Source organism: Hemitrygon akajei, chromosome 1, assembly GCF_048418815.1.
Source record: "Hemitrygon akajei chromosome 1, sHemAka1.3, whole genome shotgun sequence".
NCBI classification, from domain to species: domain Eukaryota; kingdom Metazoa; phylum Chordata; class Chondrichthyes; order Myliobatiformes; family Dasyatidae; genus Hemitrygon; species Hemitrygon akajei.
The window spans coordinates 222,551,057-222,574,397 of NC_133124.1; the positions used below are offsets into that span (position 1 = coordinate 222,551,057).

Here is a 23,341-nt window from a genome sequence, read left to right on the forward strand (position 1 = left end):
ATCATGTGCTGACTGTGTACAGGGGTACAGGGGTATACTGGACTCATTATCAGGACACCTGAACCATTGATGTCCAGACATCAATATAGAATTACGAGGCTACTTACCAAATTAAGAGCCCATAGTATTAAAGGAAAGTTACTGGTATGGTTGGAACTTTGGCCGATTGGTATGAGGCAGCAAGTGTGAATAAACGGATCTTTTTCTGATTGGTTGCCAGTGACCAGTGCTGTCCAACAGGGGTCAGTGTAGGGACCACTTCTTTTTATGCTGCATATCAATGATTTAGATGATGGCTTTGTTGCCAAGTTTGCAGGTGATACAAAGATTGGTGGAGGAGCAGGTGGTGTTGAGGAAACAGGATGCAGAAGGACTTAGACAGATTAGGAGAATGGGCAAGAGGATGGCAAATAAAATACAGTTTTGGAAAATGCATGGTTATGCACTTTGGTAGAAGAAATAAATGTGCAGATTATTTTCTAAATGGGGAGAAAATCCAAAAAAAAGAGATGCAAAGAGACTTGGGAGTCCTTGTGCAGAACACCCTCAAGGTTAACTTGCAGGTAGAGTCGGTGGTGACAAAGGCAAATGCAATCTTAGCATTCATTTCAAGAAGTCTAGAATATAAGAGCAGGGATGTGGTGCTGTGGCTTTATAAGGCACTGATGTAGCCTCACCTTGAGTATTGTGAGCAGTTTTGGGCTTCTCATCTTAGAAAAGATGTCCTGGTGTTGGAGAAGTTTCAGAGGGAGTTCACAAGGATGATTCCAGGAATGAAAGGGTTATCTTACGAGGAACATTTGATAGCTCTGGGTCTGTATTCACTGGAATTTAGAAGGATGAAGGGGGATCTCATTGAGACCTTTCGAATGTTGAAAGGCCTAGACAGAGTAGATGTGGAAAGGATGTTTCCCATGGTGGGAAAGTCTAGGACAAGAGAGCACAACCTCAGGATAGACGGGTGTCCATTTAAACCAAAGATGCAGAGAAATTTTGTGCTGAATTTGTGGAATTTATTACCTCAGGCAGCTGTGGAGGCCAGGTTGAGAGCTTGAGAGGTTCATGATTGGACATGGCATCAAAAGTGGGGCTGAGGAGGGGAAAAAAGAATCAGCCATGTTTGAACAGCGGAGCTGACTTGATGGGCCAGATGGCCTAATTCTGCTCCTATGTCTTGTGGTCTTATGATCGATTACTTCCCCGGAACTCCAATGTCCTTCACTTACAAACCTATCAATCTTCCTGAGCAAACTTCCCCTTATCAGAAATCACTTCCCTGGAACTCTAATGTCCTTCACCCACAATCCTATCAACCACTGACCCATCATCTTCTTGATCAAACCTCCCATTCTCAGACATAATGTCCCTGGAACTCCACTGTCCTTCACCAACAATCCTATCAGCTGTTCTCCGTCTCTCTCCTCTCAGATACTATCTTCCATCCTGCAGACCTCTTATATGATCTCTATAGAGTTAAACACTCATGAATTCACATTTCCAATTTACAAATGAACCTTAGATCAATGGAAACTGAATGATTCATTAACTAACTAAACTATTCCATTCATATATTTCTGTCCTTGGCGTTGGTTTACAAAGCAAAAGTTAACAGGGAAAGCAGGGGCACTAAACCAGATGAAGTGAAGATGTAAAAGCACAGTATGTTTCTTAATTTGCTGCCTCTGGGTCAGTAATCTAACTATCAAAGTTTGAAGTAAATTTATTATCAAAGTATATGTCACTATGTGCTAACTGCCCTGAGATTCATTTTCTTGTGGGCATTCACAGTAGAACAAACAGCATATCGTGTTGTGTTTTTCCAACTTTAGTTGAGCTACATTTAGCGCCACTTGATAACTTTTGCTTTGTAAACCACAGGCAAGGACAAATATATATGAATGAAACAGTTCTGTTAATTGATTAACTATTTGGTTACACACCACACCCGGCATAGATCTATCACTGAGCATACCGCAGACCTTCAGTAATATGACCTCCTGGATCCCACCTAAAACCCGGTCTAGTGACTGAGCTCATTCACCATTACAACCTTGTCAGAAACAGTAAATTGTCAGGCAGACTCCCAGCTTGAGTTTCTAAATTGAAATGTTATGAAGACACCATTACATGCAGGTCAGCGATCTGTGCTCATTTACATGATTTTATCTTCATGAAATGATCTTCTGATGAAAGAGTGCTTAATGAAACTGATGATAAATCCAATGAAATCCTGATGTTCACTTTCACTGCGAGCTGATGTTAGTCTGAAAAACCAATCTGGTCACAAAGATGAAAGTGTGAGCTTCAAAGAATTTATGACATCACTTGTACATCACTCTCTCTGCTTTAGACAGTGATATTCTTCAAATTAGAACAACTCTAAGGTAATATGAAAGTATAATTTGGAAAATTACTTTCAATCACAATAAAATGAAAAAGGCATTAAATGAAGCAAACGGTTATCTCTTAATACTATGTACTCATTCATATTCAATTTTTGTGCCTCTCTTTCCTCCACATCGATGCCTCACTTTTGGGAATTTGTGACACATCATAACATTGATAACCCAGCCAGCTTTTTCCAATCAGCAGTGAGACGAGAGCAGGCCATACTTTCTTTTCACTCCTGCCATCGGAAAGGAGGTACAGGAGCCTTAGGTCTCACGCTGCCAAGTTCAGGCACAGTTAATACCACTCAACCATCAGGACCCACACTGCCAGCTCCAGGCACAGTTAATACCACTCAACCATCAGGACCCACACTGCCAGCTCCAGGCACAGTTAATACCACTCAACCATCAGGACCCACACTGCCAGATTCAAGCACAGTTAATACCACTCAACCATCAGGACCCACACTGCCAGCTCCAGGCACAGTTAATACCACTCAACCATCAGGACCCACACTGCCAGATTCAAGCACAGTTAATACCACTCAACCATCAGGACCCACACTGCCAGATTCAAGCACAGTTAATACCACTCAACCATCAGGACCCACACTGCCAGCTCCAGGCACAGTTAATACCACTCAACCATCAGGACCCACACTGCCAGATTCAAGCACAGTTAATACCACTCAACCATCAGGACCCACACTGCCAGATTCAAGCACAGTTAATACCACTCAACCATCAGGACCCACACTGCCAGATTCAAGCACAGTTAATACCACTCAACCATCAGGACCCACACTGCCAGATTCAAGCACAGTTAATACCACTCAACCATCAGGACCCACACTGCCAGATTCAAGCACAGTTAATACCACTCAACCATCAGGACCCACACTGCCAGATTCAAGCACAGTTAATACCACTCAACCATCAGGACCCACACTGCCAGATTCAAGCACAGTTAATACCACTCAACCATCAGGACCCACACTGCCAGATTCAAGCACAGTTAATACCACTCAACCATCAGGACCCACACTGCCAGATTCAAGCACAGTTAATACCACTCAACCATCAGGACCCACACTGCCAGCTCCAGGCACAGTTAATACCACTCAACCATCAGGACCCACACTGCCAGATTCAAGCACAGTTAATACCACTCAACCATCAGGACCCACACTGCCAGATTCAAGCACAGTTAATACCACTCAACCATCAGGACCCACACTGCCAGCTCCAGGCACAGTTAATACCACTCAACCATCAGGACCCACACTGCCAGATTCAAGCACAGTTAATACCACTCAACCATCAGGACCCACACTGCCAGATTCAAGCACAGTTAATACCACTCAACCATCAGGACCCACACTGCCAGATTCAAGCACAGTTAATACCACTCAACCATCAGGACCCACACTGCCAGATTCAAGCACAGTTAATACCACTCAACCATCAGGACCCACACTGCCAGATTCAAGCACAGTTAATACCACTCAACCATCAGGACCCACACTGCCAGATTCAAGCACAGTTAATACCACTCAACCATCAGGACCCACACTGCCAGATTCAAGCACAGTTAATACCACTCATCCATCAGGACCCACACTGCCAGATTCAAGCACAGTTAATACCACTCAACCATCAGGACCCACACTGCCAGATTCAAGCACAGTTAATACCACTCAACCATCAGGACCCACACTGCCAGCTCCAGGCACAGTTAATACCACTCAACCATCAGGACCCACACTGCCAGCTCCAGGCACAGTTAATACCACTCAACCATCAGGACCCACACTGCCAGCTCCAGGCACAGTTAATACCCCTCAACCATCAGGACCCACACTGCCAGATTCAAGCACAGTTAATACCACTCCACCATCAGGACCCACACTGCCAGATTCAAGCACAGTTAATACCACTCAACCATCAGGACCCACACTGCCAGATTCAAGCACAGTTAATACCACTCAACCATCAGGACCCACACTGCCAGATTCAAGCACAGTTAATACCACTCAACCATCAGGACCACTCAACCATCAGGACCCACACTGCCAGCTCCAGGCATAGTTAATACCACTCAACCATCAGGACCCACACTGCCAGCTCCAGGCACAGTTAATACCACTCAACCATCAGGACCCACACTGCCAGATGCAAGCACAGTTAATACCACTCAACCATCAGGACCCACACTGCCAGATTCAAGCACAGTTAATACCACTCAACCATCAGGACCCACACTGCCAGATTCAAGCACAGTTAATACCACTCAACCATCAGGACCCACACTGCCAGATTCAAGCACAGTTAATACCACTCAACCATCAGGACCCACACTGCCAGATTCAAGCACAGTTAATACCACTCAACCATCAGGACCCACACTGCCAGATTCAAGCACAGTTAATACCACTCAACCATCAGAACCCACACTGCCAGATTCAAGCACAGTTAATACCACTCAACCATCAGGACCCACACTGCCAGCTCCAGGCACAGTTAATACCACTCAACCATCAGGACCCACACTGCCAGCTCCAGGCATAGTTAATACCACTCAACCATCAGGACCCACACTGCCAGCTCCAGGCACAGTTAATACCCCTCAACGATCAGGACCCACACTGCCAGATTCAAGCACAGTTAATACCACTCCACCATCAGGACCCACACTGCCAGATTCAAGCACAGTTAATACCACTCAACCATCAGGACCCACACTGCCAGATTCAAGCACAGTTAATACCACTCAACCATCAGGACCCACACTGCCAGATTCAAGCACAGTTAATACCACTCAACCATCAGGACCCACACTGCCAGATTCAAGCACAGTTAATACCACTCAACCATCAGGACCCACACTGCCAGATTCAAGCACAGTTAATACCACTCAACCATCAGGACCCACACTGCCAGATTCAAGCACAGTTAATACCACTCAACCATCAGGACCCACACTGCCAGATTCAAGCACAGTTAATACCACTCAACCATCAGGACCCACACTGCCAGCTCCAGGCACAGTTAATACCACTCAACCATCAGGACCCACACTGCCAGATTCAAGCACAGTTAATACCACTCAACCATCAGGACCCACACTGCCAGATTCAAGCACAGTTAATACCACTCAACCATCAGGACCCACACTGCCAGATTCAAGCACAGTTAATACCACTCAACCATCAGGACCACTCAACCATCAGGACCCACACTGCCAGCTCCAGGCATAGTTAATACCACTCAACCATCAGGACCCACACTGCCAGCTCCAGGCACAGTTAATACCACTCAACCATCAGGACCCACACTGCCAGGTCAAGGCACAGTTAATACCACCCAACCACTAGTTGTTTAAGAGATTACTAGACAGGTATATGGAGGAATTTAAGGTGGAGGGTTATATGGGAGGCAGGGTTTGAGGGTCGGCACAACATTGTGGGCCGAAGGGCTTGTAATGTGCTGTACTGTTCTATGTTCTCTGTTCTATCAGGCTCAAGGTTGAACTGATTCTATAGCCTATGAACTTGCATTCAAGGACTTTACCACTCATGTGGGCAATATTTATTTATTTGTTTGTTTGTTTGTTTACTTATTTATTCCCACAATTTATTGCCTTTTGCAGACTGGTTGTTTGTCCGTATTTGTGTCTTTCATTGATTCTATTGTATTTCTTTGTATTTACTGTGAACGCCTGCAACAAAATGTATCTCAGGGTTCTATATGTTGACATATATGTACTTTGATAATAAATTTACTTTGAACTTGCAACTTTTGAACATTTTGTAACCATGTACTCATCAGCGGTATTTCTGTTACAGTGTTTAGCATTTAATGGGATTTTGGTGGACAATGAGAATGTGGTGTCCAATCAGAGGTTGCTATGTTCTTGATTGGACATGGCATCAAGGGTTACAGGGAGAAGGCCAGGAACTAGGGCTGAGGAGGAGATTGGAAAAAAAAGGATCAGCCATGTTTGATGGGCTAGATGGCTTAATTCTGCTCCTATGTCTTATTGTCTTATGGTCGAAGAGGGCGGCCACATGCTGAGGAGTGATAGGAAAAGGACGTGACAGAGGAGGATTCTGTAACTTCTGCCATCTCCAATGGGACCCCACCACCAAGCACATCTTCCCCCCTCCCCCCACTGTCTGAATTCTGCGGGGATTATTACCTACGCAACTCCCTCGTTCATTCATCCCTCCCCACTGATCTCCCTCCTCCTTGCAAATGGAACAAGTGCTTCACCTGCTCCTACACCTCCTGCCTCACTACCATTCAGAGCCACAAATAGTCCTTCCAGGTGAGGCAACATTTCACCTGTGAGTCTGTTGGGGTCATATACCGTGTTTGATGCTCCCAGTGTGGCCTCCTGTGTATTGGTGAGACCTGGCATAGAATGGGAGACCACTTCGCTGAGCACCTACCAGAAAAAATGGGATCTCCCAGTGGCCACCCATTTTAATTCTACTTCCCATTCCCATTCTGACATGTCAGTCCATGGCTTCCTCCACGGTGAGGCCACACTCAGGTTGGAGGAGCAACTCCTTACATTCCGTCTGGCATGAACATCGATTTCATGAAGTTTTCCCCAACTCTCCTTCACCATTCCCCATTCCCATTTCCGTCTCTCACCTTATCTCCTTACCTGCCTCTGGTGCTCCTACTCTTCCCTTTCTTCCATGGCCTTCTGTCCTCTCCTGTCAGATTCCCCCTCCTCAGGCCATCTCTTTCACTAATTGACTTCCCAGCTCTTTACTTCACCCCTTCCCCCTCCCAGTTTCACCTATCACCTACTACTTTGAATTTCTTCTTCCCCTCCCCCACCTTTTCACTCTGACCTCATCTTTTCTCTACAGTGCTGATTAACAGTCTCGGCCCAAAACACTGACTGTTTACTCTTTCCCATTAATGTTGGATGGCCTGCTGAGGTCCTCCAGAATTTTGTGTGTGTTGCAAGGATTCATGATGTGGTTTATTTGGATTTTCAAAAGGCCTTTTACAAGCTGCCACATGTGAGGCTGCTTTACAAGATAAGTGCCCATGGTATTACAGGAGAGATGCTAGCACGGATAGAAGATTGGCAGGAGGCAAGGAGTGGAAATAAAGGAAGCTTTTTTGGTGAGCTGCCGGTGATTAGCGGTGTTCCACAGGGCTTAGCATTAGGACCACTTCTTTTCATGTTTATATCAACAGTTTGGATGATGGATTTTATGGCTTTTTGATGATAGGTGGAGGGGCAGGTAGTGTTGAAGAAGCAGAGGCTGCAAAAGGACTTTGACTGATTGGAGAATGGGCAAGAAGTGGCAGAGAGTATATAGCGTAGAGAAGTGCATGGTCATGAACTTTGGTAGAAGGAATAACGGCAAAGATGGTTTTCAAAATGGAGAAAATTTTAAAAATCAGAGGAGCGAAGGGACTTGGGAGTCCCTGTGCAGGATTCCCTAGAGGTTGTACCTGCTGTCCCACTGGGGGCCCGTGTGAATGTGCCAGGGGTAACACTCTACCTCGGCACCGAAGCCTTGGCTCCCCAGCAGGGCAGCTCCAGGAAGAGGACCCAGAGGGCACAGGAACAACCATCACCGGTCTCACAGCAGCCTGCCACAATGTAGCGCACCCCACAAAGGCCCAACACAACACAGCGGAACTAGGGACAAGCGGTGGTGCTGACGGCAGCCAGTGGCAAGGTAGACTTCCCCACCATTGACCAGTAACTGCACACCGAGCAGGCGACAGATCTCGTGCTGGCCTGGGAGAGGGGATGGCTGAGCGTGGGACGGAGGCTGGAGTGGGCAGAGGACTTCGCCCTCGGTCCAGAGACCAAAGCCTTATATTTCAGTGGAGCATGCGGGAGATGTGCGGCGGGTTGCTATTCCAGCAGTGGCAATTTTCTGATGATGATGGACGTCTCCTGCAGCTGGTGTTCCCCCTAAGGGCTCTGCACCATGGTGCAGTGGCCAGTGTATGGGTTGGTGGAGGCCGGCCATTTCAGGATGGCAAAGACGGTGGGCAAGCAGCGTGAATGCTTCTACTGGCCTGGGTACAGGCAGGACGTGCAGCTGTTCATGCACTGCTGCTATGATTGCATATCGAAAAAAGGGCCAGGCCACCAATCTAGCGCACCGATTCCACCCCTCCTGGGAGAAGAAACTATCCCCCAAGCCTGGAAGCCACTGGAAGGAGCCAGGAGAGGTGCTCAACTGAATCTCTAATATGGTATACCAGGTCTGGGGCAGGGGGTGGTGGGAGGGCTACAGACACCCCACAATATTCCAGGCTGCAGTGTCAACTACCACCGGGACTTCTGGACTTGGTTGTGGACCCTGGTGTTGCCGAGGACGGCTGGCCTTTCCGCTGGGGGCAATGTGGTGCTCCAGGAACATAGTCAACAGCCTGCCCCAGCATTCCTAGTGGCCAGTGCTATTTGTAGTTTTTGTCTTAAAATGCATTTGTGGATTATGGTGGGATGTTCAAGTTCATTTATTGTTACATTTTAGCTCGGCTTATACAGTTATTCAATTGTGTGTTTATGGGTCACCCTGACTGTAACTGGGGTTTGTGATAATCACTCCCACATCTGTATGAGACTGAGGAGTTCTCTCCCCGGGTCATAGCACCCGGTCTGTTTTTGTGCTTATCACAAAAAAAAACAAGCAGCTGAGCTGAACGAACTTCTTTCATCTATCTCCTGTACCAAATGCTTGCCACAATATAGTGTTCTGAGGAGGTTACCAAGAATTTGATGAAGGCAAGGCAATAGACATTGTCTCCGTAGACATTATCATGGCCTTTGACAAAGATCTGCATGGGAGATTGGACAAGAAGGCTAGTTGTTTAACCTTTCAGATAGTCAATAGGATCCAATATTGGCTAGTGGGAGAAGTCAAGAGAGTTGTAGTAGATGGTTGCTTCTCTGACTAGAGGCCTGTGACTAGTGGAGTGCCACAGGATTGGTGCTGAGTCTATTGCTGTTTGTCATCTATGTCAATGATCTGGATGATAATGTGGTTAACTGGGTCAGCAAATTTATAGATGATACCAAAATTGGGGTGCAGTGGACAGTGAGGAAGACTATCAAGGCTTGCAGTGGGTTCTGGACCCACCAGGTAAATGATTTTGAAAAATAGCAGATGGAATTTAATACAGACAAGTGTGAGATGTTGTATTGTGGGAGCAGAAACAAGTGCAGGATATACACAGTGAGGACTATGAATTGCGTCGTAGAACAAAAAGACATGGAAATACAGATCCACTATTCCTTGAAAGTGGTGTCACAGACGGACATGGTGGTAAAGAGACCTCTTGGCACATTGGCCTGCGGTGACTTATGAAGGCCAATCTGCCAAAAATCTCTCTTTAAAATCTGAAGAGAGCTTTTGTTGCAATGGCCTTCATGAATCAGAGTATTCCAGTACAATACTTGGAATGCTATGATGAAGTTGAAAAAGATATTGGTGAGGCCAGACTTGAAGTATTGCAGTTCTGGTCACTTATGTAGCTACATGAAGGATATCAATAAGTTTGCAAGAGTACAGAAAAAATTCACAAGGATGTTTTCAAGACCCGAGGACCTGAGTAAGAGGGAAAAAAGTTTGAAAAGGTTAGGTTTTTATTCCCTAGAGCATAGGAGAGTGAGAGGTGATTTGATAGAGGTATGCAAAATTATGAATGGTTCAGATAGGGAAAATGCAAGCAGGCTTTTCCCACTGAGACACACGGTTCAGATTAACATGAGGATCACGACGACACGTCTATGGAGGTGTGAAATGTTGTGGAGATGATGTTAGGACTGCATTGTAAGTAGCTGATAGGTGGTGTCGTACCCCACCCCCTCTGTTCAGGTATATTGTATATGCTTTTTTTTGCACATGCTATATTGTACATGTTTGTATATGCTATTTAATGCAATGAGAACTTCAGAAATCTGTTTATCAGCGACACAAAACAACCACTTCATAAACGGTTGTCTCAGCATGGGAGGGCTAACGCCTCATGCAAGGTATGGCCGAATATCTACACCTAAAGAACAATGTGCACATTTTGGACAGGGAGGACAGATAGTTTGAAAGGGGTTAATAAAGCCATCTTTGTCAAACTGGAAAACCCATCCCTGATCAGAGGGGGTGGGGTTATGACACCACCTATCAGCTGCTTACAGTGCAGTCGTAACATCTCTACCCCAGCATCTCCACAACAGTTCACACCTCCATTCATGCAAAGGTAAGACTGGTGACCCTCTCATTACTTCTACGACTCGTAACGACCCTGATATGACGCTATACTTTTAAACAATTTGCAGAGTTTATAAACCAGAAAGCTACCCACCATGGATTAGAACTGAAGGAGCCTCTTGGATGAGTGGAGAAACATCTCCTAGACAACACAATAAGTCCAGTTGCCTTGATTTATTACAGCTTGATATAGTGTTCAGGGTACACAACGTTCAGAGTGAGACACGGTGCAGAGTGATGCACTGTTTAGATTGACAGCGAGTTCAGAGTGACATGACTGTGATTGGTATGTGGTTCTGAGTAATACTCGGGTCTAGGTGTTATCATGCAATAAGGTATTTGATGACAAATGAAGGTTTGTATTCCTTCCTCTTTGACTTGTATCGTCACCCTGTTACATAAGTTGATCTAGTCTGTGCCTTTATCATTTTCTTCACTTTGATTCTCGGTGCCTGCAAAATTAGTGTTACACAAACAAACCTGCAAAACTCCAGAAGAACACAATGGTATTTTTCTGTGTTTCATGAGCAACATTCAGTTTGTTTTAAGCTCAAATACATATTCAGTGTTTTTCCTACGCAGCAAACATCTGCTCTTGTTCCTCACGATGAAGTCTTTATCTTGGTCAAGTTATGTTTTGAATATTATTAATGTTAGTTCACTACATTGCTAAAAATATCCTTGCTTTTGAGCTTCAGTGTTTATGTGAACTTCTAGACACAGAGGAATAAATAATATATTCCAGCTCTGAGAGAAGACCTGTTTTACCATGGGATCCACTAGTCTGATTCAAAAGCCTTTTCAATCTCTTTCTGTAAGGAATAATTGATCTCAGAATTCAAGGGTTAAGGTCTGGGTCATGTTTTTGGTCTGAAGATGGTTTTCTTCCAATTTACAAGGCAATGGGAATTGACCACATTCTGCAGGACTGGACTCTTGTGCCAACCATATGGGTTGGAATTACACATGCATCAAATGATCATCACCACACCAGAGTACATAGAACACAGAACATAGAAAATTATGGCACAGTACAGTACCTTCAGCCCATGTTGTTGTGCCGACCTTTTAACCTACTCCAAGATCAATCTAACCCTTCCCTTACACATGGCTCTCCATTTTTGTATTATCCATATGCCTCTCTAAGAGGTTCTTAAACATCCATTATGTATCTGTGTACCTGCCTCTATCACTATGTTTGGCAATGCATTCCATGAACCAACCACTTTCTGTATGTTCTACTATTCCCCTATATTTTCCACCAATCCCCTTAAAATTATGCTCCTTGTATTAGTCATTTCTGCACTGGGTAAAAATTTCTGACTGTCCACTCAATCTGTGCCTCATTTTATCTTGTACACCTCTGTCATCACCTCTCATCTTCCTTCACTCCAAAGAGAAAAGCCCCAGCTCACTCATTCTCTAATCCAAGCAGTATCCTGGTATATCTCCTCTGCACCCTCTCAAAAGCTTCCACATCCTTCCTATAATGAGGCAACCAGAACTGAACCCAATTATCCAAGTCTAGACTAACCAGGGATTTATAGAGCTGGAACATTATCTCTCAGCTCTTGAACTCAATTCCGAAACTAATGAAGGCCAGCACACTGTACGTGTTCTTAACAAACCTATCAACCTGCACAGCAACTTTGAGGGATCTGTGGATGTTCACTAAGATCCCCTATTCCTCCACAATGCAAACAATCCAGCCATTAACCCTGTATTCTACCTTCCAAAGTGAATCACTTCATTCTTTTCCTGGTCAAACTACATCTGCCACTTCTCACCCTAGCTCTGCATCCTGTCAATGTCCCACTATAAACTACAACAACCTTCCACATTATCCACAATTCCACCAACCTTTGTGTTATCTATAAACTTATGAACCCACCCTTCCTCATCCAAGTCATTTATAAAAATCACAAAAAAGCAAGGGAGGCAGAACAGATCCCTGTAGAACACCACTGGACACCGATCTGTAGACAGAATGCTCTCCATCTATTACTGCCCTCTGCCTTCTATGGTTAAGCCAATTCTGTTTCCAGTATTCAGTAGTTTGAAGATGAGGAATACACCTAAGACCCATCTTCCAGTCAGAGGTCCATAGGGCAGGCAGATCGCAGCTCAAGTACATGAGTGAGTGAATGAAGCTTCTGTTGTTCAGGGATGATTATGTCCTAGCTGTCTAGATAAGCAAGCCTGGGCAGTACAATGTGGAGAGCAAGCTGTTGGCCATGTAGCAAGCTCTCCTCTCCAGCATCTGATGAACTCAAAGGAACAGCAGAGACCGATACAGTTTGGTACCAGCAGCATCATAGAAGTTGCCAGTCAACATTGAACTTAGGGGCTCCAGCTCCAGATTTTTCCCTCATGAGTCCTTCCCATGAGTGGTATAGCTGCAAGGCAGCAGAGGTTTGAGATCAGAGTTTTCCTTCTCTGTACATAGCCATATCAAGTACATAGCCAAGCATATTTGGCATATTTGAAGCCCTTTCAGATACTGCCATCTGGAGCCTCACTACTCAATGGGTAAGAAAGGATTTCCTCATCTCCCCTTGAATCCTTCCTCCCCTTTTCTTCACAGTCCTGATGAAAAGTCTTGGCCAGAAACGTTGACTGTTTATTCCCCTCCACAGATGCTGCCTGGCCAGCTGAGTTCTTCCAGCATTTTGTGTGTGTTGCTCAGGATTTCCAGCATCTGCAGAATCTCTTGTTTATCCTTTAACCAGTGTAACCCTTTCTTACTTTATCCAGACCTTTGATATTTTTATATTCAGTTACATTTCCCCTCAGCCTCCTCTAGTCCAATGTAAACCATCACTGTTTATCTAATCATTCCTCATAGCTTCAATGTCCTGGCAACATCTTTGTCAATCTCTTCTGTAACCCCTCCACTGCAATCACAGCTTCTTCCCTCATGCTAGCCCACATCATTCATGCCATGCCACTGGTGTGTTGTAGACCAACTATATCTGATCTATTATGCACTCAGTAAGTAGTTCCAGAAAGCCAGTTTAGTCAGTTTGCAGATGGTGCTGTATCGGTGACAGCCTTTGATCTTGGTATTCAGGCATTAGTTCTGATGGGTTTATGAAGAAAAAGTGATTTGCATTTTACTAGCATCTTTCATCACGTGAGGATGTCCTAAAGCACACTGCAGACATTGAAGTGTCATTGTTGTATTGTAGGAAATGTTTCATCCAATTTGTGAAATAGCAAAGTGGTAACTAGCAGATAGAATAAAGCACAGAAACAGTCACTTCAGCTCAAGTATTTCTTTGTTCTACTGTGAGTGCCTGCAAGAATATGATGACATATACTGTACATACTTTGATAATAAATTTACTTTGAACTTTTCCACATGGAGGAAATGGCTAATATAAGAACCATAATTTTAAGGTGATTGGAGGAAAGTATTAGGGAGATGTCAGCCATAGGTTTTCTTACACAGAGAGTGGTGGGTGCGTGGAATGCCCTGCCTGGGGTGGTGGTAGAAACAAATACATTAGGGACATTTCAGACTCTTATTTAGGTACATGATTGAAAGAAAAATGGAGAGCTATGTAAGAGGGAAGGGTTAGATTGATCTTGGAGTAGGTTAAAAGTTTGACACAACATCGGGGGCTGAAGTGTCTGAACTCTGCTGTAGTGTTCTGCATTTTCTGTTCTATGTTCTAACTTTGTTGGCGTCCAAGCTTTGAGATATCAATTCATCACTTTGGAGCAGGACACCTTCTAATGGTTCGTTATGTTTCATTGCTCAGGTCACGATTGGCAGACTTTCTCTCCAACTGCCAGCCCTCCACGCAAGCTGTGAGCGGTTGCTTCAGGGAGAACTACGCGGCCTGCTTGCTGTCCTACTCGGGACTGATAGGTGAGTGCAGTCTCCTGGCAGCCCTACACAGCCACAATGATTCTTCTACTTTGGTCCATTGGTATAACACTCAGCTGAGGGCATATCGTGATAACCTCCAAAGATGGCCAGCTCTGAACGAATGCATTCTAAATGGTGTCATCCCATGGCTTCCCTACATCAACCACATCTGCCCCATCATTGGGAAATTAGCCCATCCCTGTCTCTTTCTCCAGTTAGTTACGAGAGAAAATGAAGCATCATTTCCCTGCCTGGCTCTTTTTGGTATTTTTCACGCCCCCATCTCTGCTACTTCTATGACTAATAGGAAAGAATGATCAAAGCGAATGCTTACTTTGATTTTTCTCCTGGATTTTACTCGAAGCAATATGTTGGACTCTCCAGGTTAAAGCAGAGAGGCTGGTGAACCCCCAGAGAGAACAATGTTGAAAGGCTGATCCAACACGGAATCGAACAGAATAAGATTTATTATCACTGACACACTGTCTGACGTAATTTGTTGCTTTCTGGAGCAGTACAGTGCAAAGATATAAAAATTTATAAATTACATAAATCAATAAACAGTGCAAAGAAAAGGAAGAATGTGGTAGTGTTCATGGGTCGCTCAGTGTTTTAGGAACAGCTTCTTCCCCACCGTCATCAGATTTTTGAACCATTTGTGAACCTATGAGGACTACCTCATTATTTTTCCTCCCTTTTGCACTGCTTATTAATCTTTTATATTTCTTACTGTAATTCTGCATGCATTACACTGTGCAGTAGTGGGCAAAGGGTCTGATTCTCTGCTGGGGCCACAGTGTTATCAATAACACATTAAATTCTTTCAACCATAAGTTCTCCTGGATTCTACCCCTCACTCACTGGGGGCAATTTACAGCAAACACTCTATGTAAAAAAAACTACTTCTGACATCTCCCTTTACTGTGCTCCAATCAGCTTAAAATTATGCCCTCTTGTATTAGCCATTTCTGTCCTATGAAAAAGTCTTTTCTGTCCAGTCGATCTCCATCTTGTATACCTCTATCAAGACAGCTCTCATTTTCCTTCGCTCCCGAGAGAAAAGCCTGTGCTCACTCAGCCTCTTGTCATTAGACATGCTCTCCAATCTGGGCAGCTTCCTGGTACATCTCCTCTGCTCTCTCCCTAAAGCTTCTCCATCCTTCCTAAGATAAGGTGACCAGAACGGAATACAAAGTTGTGCTGATTTTTAATCTACTCTAAGATCAATCGAATCCCTCTGCTCAACATAGCAGTCCATTTTTCTGTCATCCATGTGCCTATCTAAGAGTTTCTTAAATGCTCTTAATATATCTGCCCCTGGTGGGGTGCTCCATGCAGCCACCACTCTCTGTGTAAAGAACTTGGCTCTGACATCCTCCACTCACTTTAAATGGATGTCCTCTAGTATTGGCCATTGCTGGTGTGGGGAAAAGGCAATATCCACTCTATCCATGCTTGGCTGTTTAGTTCACACCGATCACTGCAGAGCTTCACAGAGACAGGCAAAACACTTGAGTTCTCGTCACAGGGCTGACTGAGCCACACAGGATATTGTTACAGATCCTATTTCATGGTGTCCCACACAGATTACAGCTGGGTTGGTTAGCTTCAGTTTTATACTGAATAGCCACTTTATTAGGTACATCTGTACAGCTGCTCATTAATCCAAATCAGCCAATCATGTGGTAGCAACTCAATGCATAAAAGCATGCAGACATGGTCAGGAGGTTCAGGTCAAACATCAGAATGGGGGAGAAATGTGATCCAAGTGACTTTGACCATGGAATTGATTGTGGGTGGCAGATGGGGTGGTTTGAGACAACAACTGATCTCCTGGAACTTTCCACAAAGTGGTCTCTAGAGTTTGCAGAGAATGACACAAAAAACAAAAAACATCAGTGAACAACAGTGGGTGAAGGTGCCTTGTTAACAAGAGAGGTTAGAGGAGAATGGTCAGACTGGTGCAAACTGATAGAAAAGTGACAGTAACTTAAATAACCATGTGTTACCACAATGGTGTGCAGAACCATAGAACGTTACAACACAGAAACAGGCCTTTTGGCCCTTCTTGGCTGTGCCGAACCATTTTTCTGCCTAGTCCCACTGACCTGCACCTGGCCCATATCCCTCCATACACTTCTCATGCATGTACCTGTCCAAGTTTTTCTTTAATGTCAAAAGTGAGCCCACATTCACCACTTCATCTGGCAGCTCATTCCACACTCCCACCACTCTCTGTGTGAAGAAGCCCCCCCCCAATGTTCCCTTTAAACTTTTCCCCCTTCACCCTTAACCCATGTCCTCTGGTTTTTTTTCTCCCTTAGCCTCAGTGGAAAAAGTCTGCTTGCATTCACTCTATCTATGCCCATCATAATTTTATACACCTCAATCAAATCACCCCTCATTCTTCTACGCTCCAGGGAATAAAGTCCTAACCTATTCAACCTTTCTCGGTAACTCAGTTTCTCAAGCCCTGGCAACATCCTTGTAAACCTTCTCTGCACTCTTTCAACCTTATTAATATCCTTCCTGTAATTTGGTGACCAAAACCGCACACAATACTCCAAATTCGGCCTCACCAATGCCTTATACAATCTTACCATAACATTCCAACTCTTATACTCAATACTTTGATTTATAAAGGCCAATGTACCAAAAGCTCTCTTTACGACCCTAACTACCTGTGACGCCACTTTTAGGGAATTTTGTATCAGTATTCCTAGATCCCTCTGTTCTACTGCACTCCTCAGTGTCCTACCATTTACCTTGTATGTTCTATCTTGGTTTGACCTTCCGAAGTGCAATACCTCACACTTGTCTGTATTAAACTCCATCTGCCATTTTTCAGCCATTTTTCCAGCTGGTCCAGATCCCTCTGCAAGCTTTGAAAACCTTCCTCACTGTCCACTACAGCTTCAATCTTTGTATCATCAGCAAATTTACTGATCCAATTTACCACATTATCATCCAGATCATTGATATAGATGACAAACAACAATGGACCCAGCATTGATCCCTGTGGCACACCACTAGACACAGGCCTCCACTCAGAGTAGCAATCCTCCACTACCACTCTCTGGCTTCTCCCACTGAGCCAATGTCTAATCCAATTTACTACCTCACCATGTATACCTAGCAACTGAATCTTCCTAACTAACCTCCCATGTGGGACCTTGTCAAAGGCCTTACTGAAGTCCATTTTCCTTGTAACCTCCTCGAAAAACTCTAAAAGATTTGTTATAGAACCAGCATCTCTGAACAGGTAATACATCAAACCCTGAAATGGATGGGTTACAGCAGTAGAAGAGCACAAACACACACTCAGTGGCCACTTTATTAGATACAGGAGGTATGGAATAAAGTGGTCACTGCATGTGTTGTCACATGTACATCAAAACATGGCTGCTTAAGGTTGTCATAGCTGAGGAGTGGGGAAGGTGGGTTGGTGATAAGCTCCTATTACCTATTAAATGATCCCAATGGTGTGCACCTCAAATAGCCTCTGAGAACCAAGTTCAGCTCCTGGCCTTCACATGTGACTTAGCTACTAATCCTAGCAGACCCATTTCTACTGACAGGAGAAGGGATAAAGGCAGTTTAATAAGTACATTTAATGTCAAAGAAATGTATACAATATACGTCCTGAAATTCTTTTTCTTCGCAAACATCCATGAAATTAGAGTAGTGCTTCAAAGAATGAATGACAGTTAAATGTTAGAACCTCAAAGCCCCCCCCAGCTCCCCCCTCCCATGTACAAGCAGCAGCAAGGCAACAATCTCCCCCCCCCCCATCAGCGCCCTCCACCGAGCACTCGAGCGTGCAGCAAAGCATCAAGAAAGACACAGACTTGCAGTACCCCAAAGACTACTCGTTCACTGGTAATTCGACATACCACAGGCTCTCTCTCTCCCCAATAAGGGAAGCAGAGGTGTCTCCATTTCACAGCAAGAGGGGAGACATAATGAACAACTGGTTGATTTAAGAGTCAGTTGCATTGCTTTTTCTGAGCTCTGCGCCCAGAGAATCAGTTCTGGACACACGGTTTCCAATGTTCCATGTTCTCCTGCGACAACATAGTCAGGGTCACCAGCCTTGGTCAGGCCGTCTCCAGAGCCACAAGAATCCAGCGCCCTGAAGGCATGCTAGTCTTCCAGCCTGCATCCTTGGCTTATCAAAAAGTGGCCAGTCGTGAGGCCCTGAGAGTGGGTCCCATTTCCGCAAAGAACCTTTACTGGTGCCCTGAAACCAGTCACTTTGGGCAGATGGGGCTCATCAGCTATGGCAGCTCATCCAGGAGAAGGAAAACTCTAATCTCAAATCTCCCGTGCCTTGTGGTTCGTGGGGAAGGCTTTGGGAGCAAACCATGAGGAAAAATCCAGAGCTGGAGTCCCTAAGACAGTCTTACATTGAGTTCAACACTGACTGGCAACTCCTGCGATGTCACTGGTACCAAACTGTTTTGGTCTCTGCTGTTCCTTTGGATTAATCAGCTGTATGGGGGTGGTGGTGCAGGTGGGAGCCTGCTGCATGGGCAATAGCTTGCTCTCTATATTGTACTGTCTGGGCTTGTGTATCAGTTGATGGCTCTGCACCAACAATGTAGGCAGCTAGAATACAACATTCATGGTAAACCCTGACCAATAAATGGTCTCCCACATCAAAATATAGAGTGAAATGTGTTGTTTGCATCAGAAGGAAATTGCAGGTGTTAGTTCTTAATGACAGAGTCTGTACCCATCCACCCTCACCCCATTCCTGCTTCTTGGCTACACTGGGAACAATCGAATGGTCTGTGGCAAAACAGATTAGTTCCTTTGCCTCTAAGCTGGTTCACTGCCTTTCTAGCTGGGCCTGTGACAACTCAGAGGAGTTGGTTATATAAAGGTTTTTAAAAATACCTCTCGTCAGATTGATTGTGAAAGGTAAAGCAAAAACTGCTGTGTGCCATCTTTATATAAAAAAATCTCCTTGGAGATGGTTTTGAAAAATCTAATGTACATGTGGGTCTGAACTTCACTGCAGTGTTCCCCAGAATAGGTCACGGTGCTATTGGCAATCAATAAACTCCAAAATGCCCAGGACAGCCTGTGAATACAGAACATGTGAAAAGCCTCCTTCACTAAATGTGGCCTTAAAGAGAATTATTTTACAAATTCAGGCAAATCATATGCAGGGGAAACTTCAAAGCTTTTCTCTTCCAGCTAGGCCGAGGTCACACTGAGTGCATTCCAATGAAATAGATGAAAGCACCAATTCCATCCATGCTAAGTACTTTCAAAGCAAATTGATTGAGCTATAAATTGCTGCTTTGAAAGTCTGAGGCCTAATGTTTAATTCCAGGTAGATGTAGACGAAGTTAAATTCCTTCTCTAAAAGGAAATTATCTCTGGTTCCTTTGCTTGGGCCCGGTCTTTCTGATGTTCTGCCAGGAACTGTTACTGAGATACATCATTAACAAATCAAGACAGCCCAACACACCCTGCTAAGGGGTACCAGTCTGGAGAGTTCTAATCACAGTATTTGACTTTTACTCTATCTGGCTATTTCAGTATTATGTATTTTTTTAGAGATATTATGCCCCTTCCACCCCACTGAGCTGCACCGCCCAGTAACCCTAGCCTCACAGGACTACTTACAATGAACAATTAACCTACTAAGTGGTATGTCTTTGGACTGTGGACGGAAACCAGAGCAAACAGAGGAATCCCACATGCACACTGGACAAACATAAAAAAATTCTTACTGAGGATGTTGGAATTGAACTCTGACCTCAGAAACACAAAGCTGAAATAGTGTCAATTTAACTACTGTGCTACCATGGTGCCCCATATTCCTCAAAATATACACAAACTTTTATTGATGTCCTTTGTACCAGTGCATCTTTAGAGGCAAAGCCAGTGTATAATGTCAACCTGTAACTACTTTTCAGATAGTGCTTTTAAGCCATCTTTCCCCTACTATGCCAGGGGGATGGGAACCAGTATGATAGAGCTGAGGATGAGTCAGCAGGTTTACAAGTACGTAAAGGACATGCCATTGATTGGGGACAAATAGAGACAGAGCAAAGAATTATAGACAATAGACAATAGGTGCAGAAGTAGACCATTTGGCCCTTCGAGCCTGCACTGCCATTCTGAGATCATGGCTGATCATCTACTATCAATACCCGGTTCTTGCCTTGTCCCCATATCCCTTGATTCCCCTATCCATAAGATACCTATTAGCTCCTTCTTGAAAGCATCCAGAGAATTGGCCTCCATTGCCTTCCAAGGCAGTGCATTCCAGACCCCCACAACTCTCTGGGAGAAGAAGTTTTTCCTTAACTCTGTCCTAAATGACCTACCCCTTATTCTCAAACCATGCCCTCTGGTACTGGACTCTCCCAGCATCTGGAACATATTTCCTGCCTCTATCTTGTCCAATCCCTTAATAATCTTATATGTTGCAATCAGATCCCCTCTCAATCTCCTTCATTCCAGCGTGTACAAGCCCAATCTCTCTAACCTCTCTGCGTAAGACAGTCTTGACATCCCAGGAATTAACCTCGTGAATCTACGCTGCACTTCCTCTACAGCCAGGATGTCCTTCCTTAACCCTGAAGACCAAAACTGTACACAATACTCCAGGTGTGGTTTCACCAGGGCCCTGTACAAATGCAAAAGGATTTCCTTGCTCTTGTACTCAATTCCCTTTGTAATAAAGGCCAACATTCCATTAGCCTTCTTCACTGCCTGATGCACTTGCTCATTCACCTTCAGTGACTGATGAACAAGGACTCCTAGATCTCTTTGTATTTCTCCCTTACCTAACTCTACACCGTTCAGATAATAATTTGCCTTCCTGTTCTTACTCCCAAAGTGGATAACCTCACACTTATTCACAGTAAACGTCATCTGCCAAGTATCTGCCCACTCACTCAGCAATTAACTTGTACAACGGAGGCAAAATTCAAAAGGGCAAAGAGAGCAGGACTGAAGGTGCTGTATTTAAATGCACATAGCATTTGGAGTAAGGTGGACAAACTCGTGGCACAATTAGAGATTGGTCGGTATGATGTTGTGGGCATCACTGAGTTGTGGATGAAAGAAGGCCAGAGTGGGAGTTTAACATCAAAGGATATACTTTGTATCAAAGGGACAGGCAGGAAGGCATAGGTGGTGGTGTGACTCTGTAGGTAAGAGATGGAATTACATCTCTAGAAAGAGGTGACATAGGGTCAGAGAATGTTGTATCTTTGTGGGTGGAGTTAAGAGACTGCAAGGATTAAAAAATCTATGAGAAACATCTAGGCCTCCAAATAGTAACCAAGATGTGGGGTTGAGATTGCAAAGTTTGCTGGAAAAGGCATGTAATAAGGATAATAACACAATTGTAATGGGGGACTTCAATACTTCAATATGCAAAGGGATTGGGAAAATCAGGTTGGTGTCAGATTGCAAGAGAAGGAATTTGTTGAATGCCTACCTTTTAGAGCAGCAGCTGTTCGGGCAGGAGAGCGGTGTGTCGTGGGAGATGGAAGATCTTTGGCTGTGTGCCCAAAGACCTGAGATTTTTGGGCGCAGAGCTCAGAAAAAGTGACGCAATGGACTTTTAACATCATAAACCAATGAGTTGTTTGTTATGTCTCCCCTCTCGCTGTGAAACAGAGACATCTCTTTCTCCCTTATTAGGTGAATGAGCAGTCTTTGGAGTACTGCAAGGCTGTGTCTCTGCTGTTGCTTTGCTCACGCTTCAGTGCTCGGTGGTGGCTGCTGATGCTTTTTTTGCCAGTGGGGGAGGGGGATCGTTGCTTGCTGCCGCTTACACGTGGGAGGGAGGGGAGCTGGGGATGACTTTGGGGTTCTAACATTTAACTGTCATTCATTCTTCGGGGGTACACCTCTGTTTTTGTGGATGGTTGCAAAGGAAAAGCATTTCAGGATGTATATTGTATACCTTTCTCTGACATTAAATGTACCTTTGAAACCATTGAGCTTATGCTTGAGCTTACTTGAGCCCATTTCCCTCCAACCTATCACTTCCTAGCTCTCTACTTTATCACTCCCCCCACTTCTAATCCCCCCTGGACCATCCCATGTTACTTCACTCCTGATGAAGGGTTTCGGCCCGAAATGTCGTCACTACCTCCTCCCATAGATGCCGTCTGGCCTGTTGAGTTCTGCCAACATTTTGTGTTTTTACTCAAGGAAAGGCTGTCTTGGATTGGGTGTTGTGTAATAACCCAGATCTTATGAGGGAGTTTATCATAAAGGGACCCTGAAGAGGCAGTGATCATAATATGATCGAATAAAACTGCAATTTGAGAGGGAGAAGCACAAGTTAGATGTATCAGATTCGCAATGGAACAAAGGGAATTATGAGGCATGAGGGAGGAGCTTGCCCAGGTGGATTGAAGGAGGATACTGGCGGGGATCATGGCAGAGCAGAGACGGCTGAAGTTTCTGGGAATAGATCACAAGGCGCAGGATAGTTATGTCCCACAGAGGAAGAAGTTCTCAAATGGCAGGGGTAGGCAACCATGGCTGACAAAGGAAATTAAGGGCTGCATAAAAACCAAGGAAAGGACATTTAAGGAGAGTGAGAAAGTGGATTATTAGGAAGCTTTTAAAATCCAACAAAAGGCAACTAAAAATGTTATAAGATGGGAAAAGATGAAATACGAGGGCAGACTAGCCAATAATATAAAGCAGGATACCAAAAGCTTTTTCAGTGATATAAAGAGTAAAAGGGCGGGGATACTTGATATTGGACCACTGGGAAATGAGTTGGTGAGGTAGTAATGGGCGACAAAGAAATAGCAGATATACTTAATGGGTACTTT

At 44.5% G+C, this 23,341-nt stretch overlaps 1 protein-coding gene across 1 annotated transcript in view; it reads left to right on the forward strand.

Annotated features, from left to right (window-relative positions):
- gfra2b (GDNF family receptor alpha 2b) overlaps positions 1-23,341 on the forward strand; it is a 383,259-nt gene that overhangs the window by 311,984 nt on the left and 47,934 nt on the right. The window contains exon 5 of the mRNA XM_073062021.1: positions 14,410-14,519. Coding sequence (XP_072918122.1) covers positions 14,410-14,519 — 110 coding nt within the window. The remainder of the gene's footprint in view (positions 1-14,409; positions 14,520-23,341) is intronic.